The 13,850-nt window shown below is 39.4% G+C and overlaps 1 protein-coding gene across 1 annotated transcript; it reads left to right on the top strand.

Annotated features, from left to right (window-relative positions):
• The first annotated feature begins 2,974 nt into the window (after nt 1-2,974).
• On the top strand, nt 2,975-13,440 carry LOC117373531 (troponin C, slow skeletal and cardiac muscles-like). Its single transcript, XM_033969583.2, has 6 exons — nt 2,975-3,077; nt 4,690-4,720; nt 7,166-7,312; nt 11,825-11,939; nt 12,521-12,657; nt 13,294-13,440. Exons 1-6 carry the CDS (start codon nt 3,054-3,056, stop codon nt 13,323-13,325), a joined length of 486 nt encoding a protein of 161 aa, XP_033825474.1. The 5' UTR covers nt 2,975-3,053; the 3' UTR covers nt 13,326-13,440.
• The last annotated feature ends 410 nt before the right edge of the window (nt 13,441-13,850 follow it).

Below are 13,850 nucleotides of genomic sequence, written 5' to 3'. Positions count from 1 at the left end.
GAGTCCAAGAGACAAGTCTAAAACTGAACTGAAGCACTGCCCTGAAGCACTGCCCTGAAGCACTGCCCTGAAGCACTGAACTGAAGCACTGAACTGAAGCACTGAACTGAAGCACTGCCCTAACAGGACGTTTCAATGCCCCTTTGACTGCCATTTTATTTTAATGAACTAGTCCTAGGGTTTTGGTCTGAATGAGCTCAAATTTGAGATACTACATCCAGAGCTATTGAAATTCAATGATGAGTCAATTAACACGCACACATGCGCGCGCACGCACGCACACGCACACCCCCACATGCACGCACACACACACACACACACACACACACACACAATAAAATATATTAATTTGATTTGTTTTATTGTACTCAGTGATTATAAATGTTTTTAATCACATTGTGTGGGATTATGTGAAATCAAATTATTGGTACATTTTTCTTCCACGAGAAATCAATTACTGCAAATATTTACCTTGACCTTCTGACTGAATATGTGGCACCACAACTGCAGACCCTTCAACCAACCATTTTCCAGCAAGATGGTGCCCCACGTTTCCATTGGGATTTCCATGTTTGGGATTTCCTCAATCAGGGAAAGAAGGAAAGAGCCACTAAACATTAACCAAAACACACAATAATTGACAGAGTTAACCATCTTAGTGAAAAATTCATTCTCATGGCCACACGCGTCAGCCTACAGGGCTAAAAATGTTAAATCAAAATCTGAATGGAGCAGAGTAATAAGCACGTAACCAATGGTGATAATAGTGTCCCCTATAATACACATAAAAGGTCCAAACTTATCCATTTGTCATGAAATCTGGGGGATTAATTGCATTCACCATAATATACAAAAAAGTCAATTGGACCAACATCACATAAACATTCACTATTTCATATTTACGGATCTATTTACAGAGACAGAAATTACTTTAAGCAAAGTTATTGAAAATGGACACAAACATTATTTAGGTCACTCTGATCAAAAAAGTCATGTACCCATCAGTATAATGAGAGTTATGGATGTAACTATAGTTCTGTGATTTACAGATGATAAAGTGCAAAGTGGTTGAAAATGTACACATTATTTATGTAGGTTACTCCAGTCAAAGAAGTCCATTACACCACAGGAACCTTGTGTATTATGCACATTGCTGGTTCAGTGCCTGCCTCCAATTGGCACTTCACTATGGAAATAGGGTGAAGAGCAGATAGTGGCCTGGGCGATTGTCAGGAAGGGAGGATGGCATGTCAGGCAGTCTCATACAGAGATGGTCACAATTCAGGGGCGGTTGTGATTCAGAGACATTGCGATTAAGAGGAGAGTCCATGACGGGCACAAGTCCATAGTGGGCTCATGACAGGAACTCACAGTGGACACTGAATGTTTTTCCTTGTCACAAACTTGTGAACAATCAGAAATAAATCAGATTACACACATCAGATGTATTTGTTTGCATGACATTCACATCTCAAGAACCTGATAACTCCAAGAATCAGATAAGGATTGGATTTTTTATACTTTTTTGTACATGGAAACATACCCACTGTTAACTAATAGTTTGAGCAGATATTAAAAATAACCAGCAGGTGTCACTAAACTCTGCATGTCACTGGTAGATCTGCTGCTTCCACATCAAAGATGTTTCCTGCTTGGGACCCTTTACCCTCTGCACTCTCACAGCTGACCCATGAGTAGCTATATGCACAAGAGCTTGTACCTGTGATCAGTAGACCTTTACAATGTAGGCTAAATAAGGTGATGTGTGGGCTTACATGAGTTGAGCTTTGTTTTACTATACATTTTGTTGAGTAAATCTACATTAGATAAATAGATCTATACATGGGTTAAGGTGAAAAGTTACTACTGTAGCAATTAACAATTTAAAACAAAATATTACATACTTTGAAATGGAAAATGTCCTTACATGTGACATATATTGCTCATAACAGGGCACTGAAACCATAGACTTTATATATAATATATAGTGTTATACAGTCTATGTATGAAACCCATGACATGAGATGAGCAGACCTTCATTAGAGTAGAAATATACTGAGTTTAGAGGACCTGCATTAGACAGGTATACTAATAAAATAGATGAGTAGGCCTCTACATGAAATGATTTGGCCTATACACAAGATCAGTAGCCCTACATTAGATGGCATTAGATGATTAGATAAGTAGTGTTATAGGATTAGGCCTACATTAAATGTAAAGGGTTATACATGGGTCTACATTAGCTGAGTAGGCTGAGTAGGCCTACAGTCTGCCTATACATTATATGCATAGGCCTACAGGAGAGCTGTGTGTGCAGCTGTGCTTCTGTCCCGCTCTGCACTGCCCTACATGGACACCTCTTCTATTTGTATCCAAGGACAGTGCACATTAAATATAGAGCTCTCATCATCGCCATTGTTATGTCTGACGCCCGACCTCTGCTGAACTTGGCTGTGGAGACTATACCTCCCTCCTGTTCTCTCTCTGATGGGTCACGTCTCTCTCTCTTTCTTTATCTCTATCTCTCTCAGTTGCTCTCTTTGCCTCTGATCCATCACATGTCTTCCTCTCCCTTACTCTTTACAGCTGAGGGTATCCCAAGAGCTCTGGTGCTCTTTCACTTTCTCCCTCTAATCGGTGACAGGTGTCCTCCCTCTCTCTCTGGTTATCTCTGTCCCTCCTCGTCCTTTTCTCTCTCATTCTCTCTCCCTCCCTCTCTCCCTGTCCTGCCGACTTTCTTTCCCTCTCACCCTCCTTCCAAAAGATAAACTCCCTTTCTCTCTCATCCCTTAAATCCCCTTCCCCGCTTGCCTTCCCTCTCTCTTTTTCCTCCCTCACTCCCTCCTCGCTACACCTCCCCATTTTCCCACCTTTCTCAGACAGACCCCCCCCCTCCCTCACTTTTCCCATCTCTCTTTCTCCCTCTTTCCCTCTTTTCCCCCTCCCTCTCTCCTCTCCAACAGGTGGACCGTCTCTTTCCCTCCCTCTCCACTCTTCTCTCTCCGTTCCATCAGGTCAGTATTGTCTGGAGTCTCAGCAGACCACATCTCAACATGGATGACGTGTACAAAGCAGCGGTGAGTGACCTTCTGTATTTTAACCCAATTTAACCTGTACCTTAAAGGGACATATTGTGTAAACTTTGACGAGCTTTTAAACATGTTACAACAATGTTCCCTCATCATTAAAGGTCCTATATTACACAAAATGGAGTGATGCTAGAATGATGTTAGCTCCTCCAAAACACACCTGGAGTTTTGTTTTATTCACACATTTTTGAGTGACACTTTATTATTAGTCTGTAACATCTCCAAAGCTCAAAAGGCTCAGTTCCACCTTGTGATGTCATGAAGTGATGGTTTTCATGTTAACAACTCCTTTTACCTTTCGTTTAGTAGAAATTGGAAATTCAGGCCTGAAATCATCCAAATGATTCTAGTGAAGGTGTGTGGAGTTTATAAACACAGCGGAACACTTCCTGTATTACCTCATGACATCACAAGGTGCAACAGACTGTTTCTGTTTGAGAGAAGAACTCAGCCTAAATCTGCAGGGTTTGTGTGTTAAACATGTGAATGAAACATAGATCATAGATTCTGATTCATGCATGTTTGAGTATTCCTGTTTTCACCTACCTCCGCCCACTGTTCTGTACTCAAAAAAGTCTGACATTGCGTTCAAAAATGTCACATAGAATTAAAACAGATTAAAAACCCAAATGTTTTCTTCCCCCCTCACACACACACGCATACACACACACACGCATACACCCCCACACGCATACACACACACACACACAAATGCTATTGCTTATTGTACTTTTAATAGAACACAGTTCAGAGATGTGAGAGCGACATGAACAGGTGGGCTGTGTGTGCTCACTCACAGTTACAGATGTGCGTATGCAGGTGAAATTTAGGGACAAGTGGAAACTGTGGGAAAATTTTAAGCAGTCAAACTGTTCAAATCATCAGTTTAAATTGATGACAAAACAAGAGCAAGGTGAATGTTCTCACAGCTTTGGAGAAGCATTTGCTCTGAAGTCATGTGTTCCACAGAGATGTGCTTTGAAAGAGGACACACTAAGAAAGACATGAGTCATTAAATGAACTCTGGTAGTAAGAAGGGAAAGGAGGATGGATTTGTTAAAGAGGAGGCATTATGCCAAATTTAGACGTCATCTGTGGATGTTTGAGTAATATTGCAATCTCTCCCTATTTGAACCCTCCTTACGGTTACCAATGTGACTCTGTCCAATGCTCAGCCCATAAGCCCATGCTCCCACTTGGTCATTTGCAATAAATATACAAAAGCTATATGCAAAACAATGCACTACAATTTCACAAACCTGATGCGATGTGCAGTAGTTTCATTAGCAGGATATACGCTGATTGTGTTGTGATAGCAGTCTGAAGGGGGGTTGTTTTTGGTGAATATGATATTTCCTATAAAAGGTAATATGGTGATCTAAATGTGTTATGTTAATATCTGAGATGGAAAAGTCTGATGACGTGGATGGTTCTGCTACTGCGGCGGAGATGGGTTTGCACATAGAAGTCAGGTTGTAGTTAGGGAGAAGTGCATTTGTATGAAATACTACATGATTGGTTGAGAGGCAAAGGTAGCATGCTGTGATTGGACGACTGTAACAGTCATAGTTTCCTGAGTGTCCCATGTTTGTGTCCTCAGGTTGAGAACCTCACAGAAGAGCAGAAAAATGGTGAGTGCTTACAGTTCATAGATATTAGAGTCACTCAAAGCAATGTATAGCATAAGTGGATTGTTCTCAGACTATGGTATGGCTCTAGTGGTGGACAATACTATTTTTTTTTTCATACGATACCAAGTAAAGCAGAGTTCCAATATCAGTACCAATACCATGTGTTTCATATATAAATGCAATGAACCTATATATTATTATTATATTTCACTTTGAAGTGGAAGGGCTGTCAGCTCCACCTGCTCAAGTGGAGTGAAAAAGTGGAAGGAAAATGACACATTGACAGTTATACTGAGAGCCAAAGCCTGTGCCATGTTTCTGATAAATACATAAATAAATAGTAGTATTACTTTTGGCATTTGGGCCAATTCAGCAAGAACCATAAATCCCATCAGAAATTGGTCTAAGGGATTTGGCCTCCAGGGCATTCATTTGGACACCCCTGCCCTAATAAAATGGACCTAGAACCCAAAATAAAATATACACCAAAGGTAACAAAAGACTGGTATTCTGGTATTAATCTGCTTGTACCTGATATCATTAGTTACACATACTAATTCAGCTGTTCCATTCATTTTTCTTTAATTCTTTAGTTTCTTCAGTTAGTTTTCATTAGTTCTAGTCAAGTTGTGGATAACACTTTGTAGCAACCGATAACGTAATAATGGCCAGTAATGTAATAACAGAACAATAATGTAATAACAGAACAATAATGTAATAACAGAACAATAATGTAATAACAGAACAATAATGTAATAACAGAACAAAAATGTAATAATAGAATGATAATGTAATAACAGAACAATAATGTAATAATGCGAAATTGGGCTTGTGAAATAACTTGGACACTTTATGGTTGTGCAGTGCACAAATGGACTATGGACATTAATAATGGCACATGTATCTTGAGACTGTTGTGTATGTGTGAGTGTAACTGTGATTTTAAGCTGCGGGCAGTGAGCCCAAGACAAATTTCCCTTTTGGGACAATAAAGTTTATCTCATCTTAATAACAGGTCAATAATGTAATAACAGAATGATAATGTAATAACAGAACAATAATGTAATAACAGGTCAGTAATGTAATAACAGAATGATAATGTAATAACAGAATGATAATGTAATAAGAGGATGATAATGTAATAACAGAATAATATAATAACCGGAAAATAGTGTAATAACAACAATAGTGTAGTAACAAGGCGACAATGTAATAACAGAATGATAATGTTATAACAAGATGATAATGTAATAACAGACAAATAATGTAATAACAGAACGATAGTGTAATAACAGATCATAACAGACGAATAACGTAATAACAGACAAATAATATAATAACAGACCAATAATGTAATAACTGGGTAATGTGTAATAACAGGACAATAATGTAATAAATATAGTGAGCCTATAATGTAATAAGTCACTGGTTCTCAAACTTTACACACTAAGCACCACCGCTTTCCGAGTACCACCAGATCTTAACCAGGGCTATAATAGGACGATTCCAGTTCTAATCTAATCTAGAGCTAAACCAGGTCTAAAAGTGCATTACATCATTTCCACTGTAGTTTTAAACAAGAAATTGTCCTAAAAAAGAAAAAAGTGGGAAAAAAAATTACTCTAAATGAGACAAACTCACAAAATGAAGAGCCCCTGAAGGAGCTTGTGTACTGCCAGTGCTACCACATGTACCACATTTTGAGAACCACTGTAATAACTTATTGCATTACTGGCTGGTTATTATATCTTTGGCCTGACATAGATGATTTTCTCTGATAATGTAATAAATGCAGCAGTTATGTAGTTATGTTATAGTTGTTTACTCTCACCATTTACTCACCCGAAGTTGTGTTTGGAGTGATTCTTGTATATTTGAGCAATCTTTAATTGCTTATTTTCAAGATGCCATTTTGTCAATCAACACCTGTTTTCACCACCTCTGGTATACAGCCACTGTGCTGTACTAAATCAGTTTAATTTTCTTAATCTGTGATACATGTAGGATTCAGCAGCACATAGTCATTTTGGTTCAAATGAACATAAATCTGTGGCTCGCTAGTGTGACCTGCAGGTATCTATCGAAGGTGCCCACTCTTTGTAGTGTTGACATTTACAGCAACATCAGCTCCCATTGGGCACTGCAGTTTTCTTCTTTTATTAAGTCATTTTAGATGAATATTGCAATCTAAAGTGTCTAAATTATAGCATAATGATCCAAAGATGACAAATTATAAAATTATAGCAGACACAAGCACAATATGACTGCTTTAAACCTGGCCAAAATTATTGTTTACTTACATTATTGACCATTATTACATTACTGGCCAGTTTTATGTCATCGGTTGCTACACACCTGGCTTTGGCCTTTAAATTAATCTTGGATTATATTGTAACTGTTGTAAACATCTTATCAACTCTCACCAACTCTGTGGTTATGTGTCAGAATTCAAGGCAGCGTTCGACGTCTTCATCCAGGATGCAGAGGACGGCTGCATCAGCACCAAAGAGTTGGGCAAAGTCATGAGGATGCTCGGCCAGAACCCCACCCCAGAGGAGCTCCAGGAGATGATTGATGAGGTGGATGAGGATGGTATGAATGCACACCCATATACACACACAACGCACACATAATCACACACAACACACACAACACACACACACAAATACTGTTGTCAACCTGCTCTTATAATGTTGTTCCCTTTTCAAAAACATAACTGTTGTGTTTTGTTTCATTCATACATGTTTAGCAAAGGAACCCTGCATATCTAATAATAATAATAATAATAATAATAATTATGGAATAATTTAAGGTCCACTATAGCCATGTTTTGATTGGCTCTGGTACCCAGTTGGTACCAGAGCCAAATAACCAGTAAGGAGCACTTGTCTGGGATTGTGTTCTCTCTCCAATCATTAGGCTACAGTTTGTGTAGCTCCTCCTTAGGTCAAACGTACTCAGCCACTTTGGAAGGTAGTACACCGCAGGGTCTGCCTCATTTCTGTGGACCAGTACCGGGCTGGTACAGTTCACTTAAGTCCAAACACTTTGAAAATACACAGAGGTGTTTAGTTTTGGTCACTGAAAAGTGCATATCGCATACACCAACTCTACACTTTACATGAAAGGGCCCAATGTTTCATGTCCAGCATGTGGTTTATTAATACTGTGGATACTTTAGAAATGAGCCCTAGATCTGTGGCCATATACCACCTTGAGAATGTGTCGTCTGGTCTCAGAAGCTCAGCAGCTTCTAGTTAATATTTGGACAGCACCAGACATTTTTGGTAGGAGGTGCTATGTGCAATGGGGGCACTCTCTTAACATGTTAATTTACAGCCTTTTTTGGATGTGAGCACACCCCCACCCCCTGCCATGTTTGGTTCACTGTTTTAAATGAGTTTAAATGTAGTTTGCACCCTGTGTATTTATAAAACCTAATATGGCTTTAATTTTTATTATTTTTTTATTTATTTTTTTTGTAGTCTCATTTTGAGCACTCTGTGGTCACCATTTGAGCATTTTTAGTCACGATTACATGTATTATGAAAATGGGGCAAAAATCTTTGGGGGAGCTATGGGACTGGGCTATGCATTGACCATTCTAGGGGAGGCTGGTGCCCCCTAACGCCCTTGCTTCCCTGGCACCGCTGCTGATGTGAGATCACTGGGCATACCAGGTGTCAGAGTGGGGCAATAAAACACTTCATCCACATTGCCTATATGAATGTGGTGTGAGTGTTGGTGGTGAGTGATAGTGTATCCCAGGACAGTAGCCAGAGTGTGGAGAGAATAAATAATAACTGGTGTGCCTTTATTATTGAGCCAATTACAAAAATAAACCTGTGCAGCTGTCATGTCAGATCTGTGTGGGCTTATATATCTTTGCCATCACTTTAGACTTGAACAGTTTCATAGTTGGTGGTAAATTGCTTTGGTTTTAATTTAGGTCAATTATCTGCTGTATTCAAAAAATGCAACAAGCTGGCTAAAGATACTATTACACATTAAACCACTACTGCTGAACATTTTACCAAATAATAAACCTAAAATACAACATTAAACATAACATTTAAAACATGTGTCCTTTGCCCTTGTTAATAGGCGCACATGACCTGGAGAATTATAGCTTAGTAAAAGATATAATCTAATAATATAAATAACCTTTCTACAGAGATCACGTGATGGCAAGTCTTCATCTTGTATTTCATTGAACTTAACACTCTACATATCTGCCTGTGTGCCTCCAGGACAAAAGCTAACCACTACTACTATTACTATTATACCAGTGAAGACTGAGAGCCTAAACTCAGGGCCAAGCATGAGTTAAACATATTCTAATCAAATATAACTTTTACTGATAACAACTGTAATGCTAATTCTTAACTTCAAAAACATTGGACATGATGCACAAGTTGTTTATGTTATAATTTGGTGTTTTGGTTCTCAAGATGATTACCCAATGAAAAAGCAAAACTTAAAAGGCCTCTCTCTGATCTGAATCGTCACTACCTGCACCCTGGCACCTACACCCAATCATTAATCAGTGCTAGTGCAGGCTCTGCAGCTCAGTGAGTGAATTCTGGAGGTTCTGAGGTTTGACATGAGGCCTGTCCATAAACTGAGAATGAGAAAAACTTGTATGTGTCGTTAAGTCTCTGGGTACCCATGTTCAGTTGTGATTGTTTCTCAAAACTGTAAGTGCACAGGCTACATACAATTCTGTTAAAGGAAAGATGTTCTGCAAAACTAACTTTTATGAGCTTTCAATAATTGAGAGACTATTTAGATTTATTCATGCATGTTTGAGTAATCCTGTATTGTCTTGCCTGAGTGCTCAGAAAATGTGGGTTTCCCCCTAACCCCTATTTCCTCTAAACATGACACTGATAAGTGGGGTTCCTATTGCTTGAGTACCCGGTCCCTTCTACATTCTGTTAGAATCAAGCCACAGAGCATGACAAACCTCCAAAAACAGCTGCTAATTTCTATCGCATGTCTCTCAAATGTGGAAGACAAACTGCTTTTACATGAGATAAAGAGATAAAGAGTTTAGTGCCTTGATTGTTGCTTCTGCACAAATCTGCATTACGTCATCTGTCTAATGTTTTGTCAGAGCATATGGCTCTGGCTGGACATGTAAGGTCAGGTAAATGTCATGTATGCCTCTTTTAACCAATAAGAACACATACATGATAATCTACTTGTTACAGTGAAATACCACTATGAAAAGGATGGATAGATAGATGGATAGATAGATGGATAGATAGATGCATACATACATACAAACAAATAAAATAAAATAAATGTGTCCCGGATAAAATGTCTCTGACCTGTGGGGTACCCCTGGGACCCCATGTTGTTCAATCTTTACATGCTGCTGTTAGACCAGTTAATACACGGCAATAATGTGCCACCACAACTCTGCAGATGACACTCAAATCTATGTATATGGAAAGTATTCAGACCCCCTTACATTTTTCACTCTTTGTTATTTTGCAGCCATTTCCTAAAATCATTTAAGTTAATTTTTTTCCTCACAGCACCCCATATTGACAGAGAAACAAGAAACTGTTGAATTTTTTGCAGATTTATTAAAGAAGAAAAACTGAAATATCACACAAGTATTCAGACCCTTTGCTGTGACCCTCATGTATTTAACTCGGGTGCTGTCCATTTCTTCTGGTCATCCTTGAGATGGTTCTACTTCTTCATTGGAGTCCAGCTGTGTTTGATTAAACTGACTGGACTTGATTAGGAAGGCCACACCCCTGTCTATATAAGACCTTACAGCTCACAGTGCAGGTCAGAGCAAATGAGAATCATGAGGTCAAAGGAACTGCCTGAAGAGCTCAGAGACAGAACTGTGGGAAGGCACAGATCTGGCCACGGTTATAAAACAATTTCTGTGCACTTAAGGTTCTTAAGAGCACAGTGGCCTCCATAATCCTTAAGTGGAAGACGTTTGAGACGACCAGAACCCTTTCTAGAGCTGGACATCCAGCCAAATTGTGCCATCGGGGAAAAGAGCCTTGGTGAGAGAGGTAAACACAAAGTTCACTGTGGCTGAGCTCCAGAGATGCAGTTGGAAGATGGGAGAAAGCTCTAGAAAGTCAACCATCACTGCAGCCCTCCTCCAGTGGGGTCTTTATGGCAGAGTGGCCTGACAGAAGCCTCTCCTCAGGGCAAGACACATGAACACCCGCATGGAGTTTGCTAAAAAAAAAAAAAAAAAAACACCCGAAGAACTCCAAAATGGTGAGCAATAAGATTCTCTGGTCTGATGAGACCAAGATAGATTTTGGCCTTAATTCTAAGCGGTATGTGTGGAGAACACCAGGCACTGCTCATCACCTGTCCAATACTGTATACTGTCAAAACCAGACTTGGAGAGACTTATCCAGGCATTTCTCTCCAGGATAGACTACTGTAACGGCCTGCCCTCTGGCCTCTCCAAATGAGTGTTAAGACGGCTGCAGAAGCTGTAGAACCAGGAAGTACTTCACACATGTGTCCTCTGCTCAGGTCTCTACACTGGCTCCTGTGGCTCAGAATAAACTTTAAAGCAGCTCTGCTTGTGAACAAGTCTCTCCATGGCCTAGCACCAAACAACATCTCTGACATGTTAGAGCCATATGAACCATCTCACACTCTGAGGACTTCAGGGACCGGCCTCCTGCTGGTGCCCAGAGTCAGGACTAAACATGGGGAATCAACGTTTAAGTTTTATGCAGCTTAAACCTGGAACAGTCTTCCTGAAGATGTGAGACAGGCCTCTACTTTGACAATGTTTAAATCCAGGCTCAAAACAGTCTGTTTAGCTGTTTGAGTGCAAGGTTTTTACTCTACACTTTTCTCCTTTAATGTTTTTATGATGATTATTTGTGATTATTTATTGATTTGTTTGTATTGTGATTTTAATGTCTTTCTTTTTTTGTAAAGCACTTTGAATTACTTTTTGTACAAATTGTGCTATACAAATAAACTTGCCTTGCCTTCCAACTCCAGAGGAAACTCCTCGTGTAGTCCTGTCTCTACAGTGTGTCCACATCCAAAATGTCAGCTAGGGCCAGACTTTTCCTTCCTTTTTCCTTTGACTTGCAGGGAGCGGCACTGTTGACTTTGATGAGTTCCTGGTGATGATGGTGCGCTGCATGAAGGAGGAGAACAAAGGGAAGTCTGAAGAGGAGCTAGGCGAGCTGTTTCGAATGTTTGACAAGTACGTTTCAGCTGTCGGAGATATGGAGGTTTTTTGATTCTCGACCATGATGATGTCACACTCCCAAATGGGGGCAAGACCCAGTTTTTCTTATTGATTACACTGTACTTTGCCATGAAATATCCAAAAGGTAAAGTCATAAATGTTTAACCTAATGATTTCTGTATTGCTACAAAAATCTGCATTTTAACAATATTCATTTTAATTGTCCCTTTATCTCTATGAAATATTATTGGCCTATAGAATGTTAATATATTAATGGGCTGCAGCAAATTCCACCATAGAATTCTGCCCTGTCTCCAGTGTTAAAATGGGACTAAACATCTAAACTCCCCTCTCAACCACATTTCAAATAGAGCTGCTAAACTGGGCAGTACCTGGAGGACTAAAGGCGAGTGAGGGGGGAGGAGGGACATATCAGGAACATTGTGACTGGTCTAACAGGTATCCGCTCTTAAACTTCACCCCTGCAGCCAGATGTTTGTGGTCAGAAACACCTGGCTGTAATCCGAGCAGTCCTGCATGATGTCACGTAGTACTTGAAACTGCAGTAACTGACGGATGTGACGTGTGCTGTGCAGAAATGGGGACGGGTACATCGACCTGGAAGAGCTAAAGAGCATGCTGGAGTCCACTGGAGAGGCCATCACTGAAGATGACATCGAGGAGCTGATGAAGGACGGAGACAAGAACAACGATGGAAAAATTGACTATGACGGTAACACACAGGAAAAGGATTTCAATACAAAGGAAAAGACTCGATACTTGATTCCAATACCACAATGCTAATAAAAAACACTATTTAGATAATAGAATGTGATTTTCAACATGAAATCATAATACTTTCTTTTCTATTCCCATGTGTCTGTGTAATCCTCAGTGTCCAGTAGGTTCATAGTGGTCCATTGGTGTATACTAGTCTGTTTCTTATACTTGAGAAAGATACAGCTCAAGATCATTCTAAACATATTCAGGAAAGGTTCATTTCTGTCCTGTGAATGTGACTTTTTCAGTATTGATACTTGCTCAAATGATTATCTAGTTTTGATACTAGTTTAGAATAAATGACAGTATCCGAATTTTGATACTTTTGACAAGAATAATTAGGATAGGCGCTGTTACCATTCCATGTTACAGTACTGCCACCTAGGGAATAACCTGGAATAACTGTTGCTCTTCATTATTATGGGTATTATGACAGAAAGACAGAAACCTAAGTTGGTCTAAATTGCAGTTATGATTAGACCAATACAAATAAATGGCAAGACCTTTATTTTGTTAAATCACTGTTGCCATCTTTTCTGTAATATCTAAATTATCCTGAATGTCTGTCTTTTCATTTATGCTTTCGCAGAGTTCTTGGAGTTCATGAAAGGTGTGGAATGAACAGTGTGCTGCCCCCTGCTGCTCCAAACCTCCCCCTGCCCGTGCTCTCAGTCTCTCTCATACTGTACCAGATCAATGTGATGTCACCAACAGTCAATAAAACCGTTTACATCTCCGCTTGGGCTTTGTTTAGTCTCTGAATGGTGGTCCTCTTCTAGTCCTGGTTTAGTTTAGTTCTGCCTCAGTTTAGTCCCAGTTTAGACGTGGTATACAGTATGTACAGCCCTAAAGTGGCTGTACTCAATTTTTTCCCCAAGTATTTGAATAAAATGTGTCAGTATAATACCTGGACTTGTATGTATATTGTATAATTAGGATGCTAGTCGTCATAATTTGTTAGAACACTGTTATAAAAGACTACCAGGGATAATAAGACTATATAATCACACCACATTTCGTAGTCAAGTCAAGTCCAATGTTTTTGAGTAAAATGTGTCTTGTTCTAGTGCAAATAAGATATACTAATTAGATTTGTTCTGTTGCAGTCAGCTCCCCAGAAGCATTCATTGTAAAGAACTTTGTCAC

The sequence above is a fragment of the Periophthalmus magnuspinnatus genome, chromosome 7, assembly GCF_009829125.3.
Source record: "Periophthalmus magnuspinnatus isolate fPerMag1 chromosome 7, fPerMag1.2.pri, whole genome shotgun sequence".
Classification (NCBI taxonomy): Eukaryota; Metazoa; Chordata; class Actinopteri; order Gobiiformes; family Gobiidae; genus Periophthalmus; species Periophthalmus magnuspinnatus.
The sequence above is the reverse complement of the archived record's forward strand: the minus strand, read 5'-3'. Positions and strand labels throughout refer to the sequence as shown.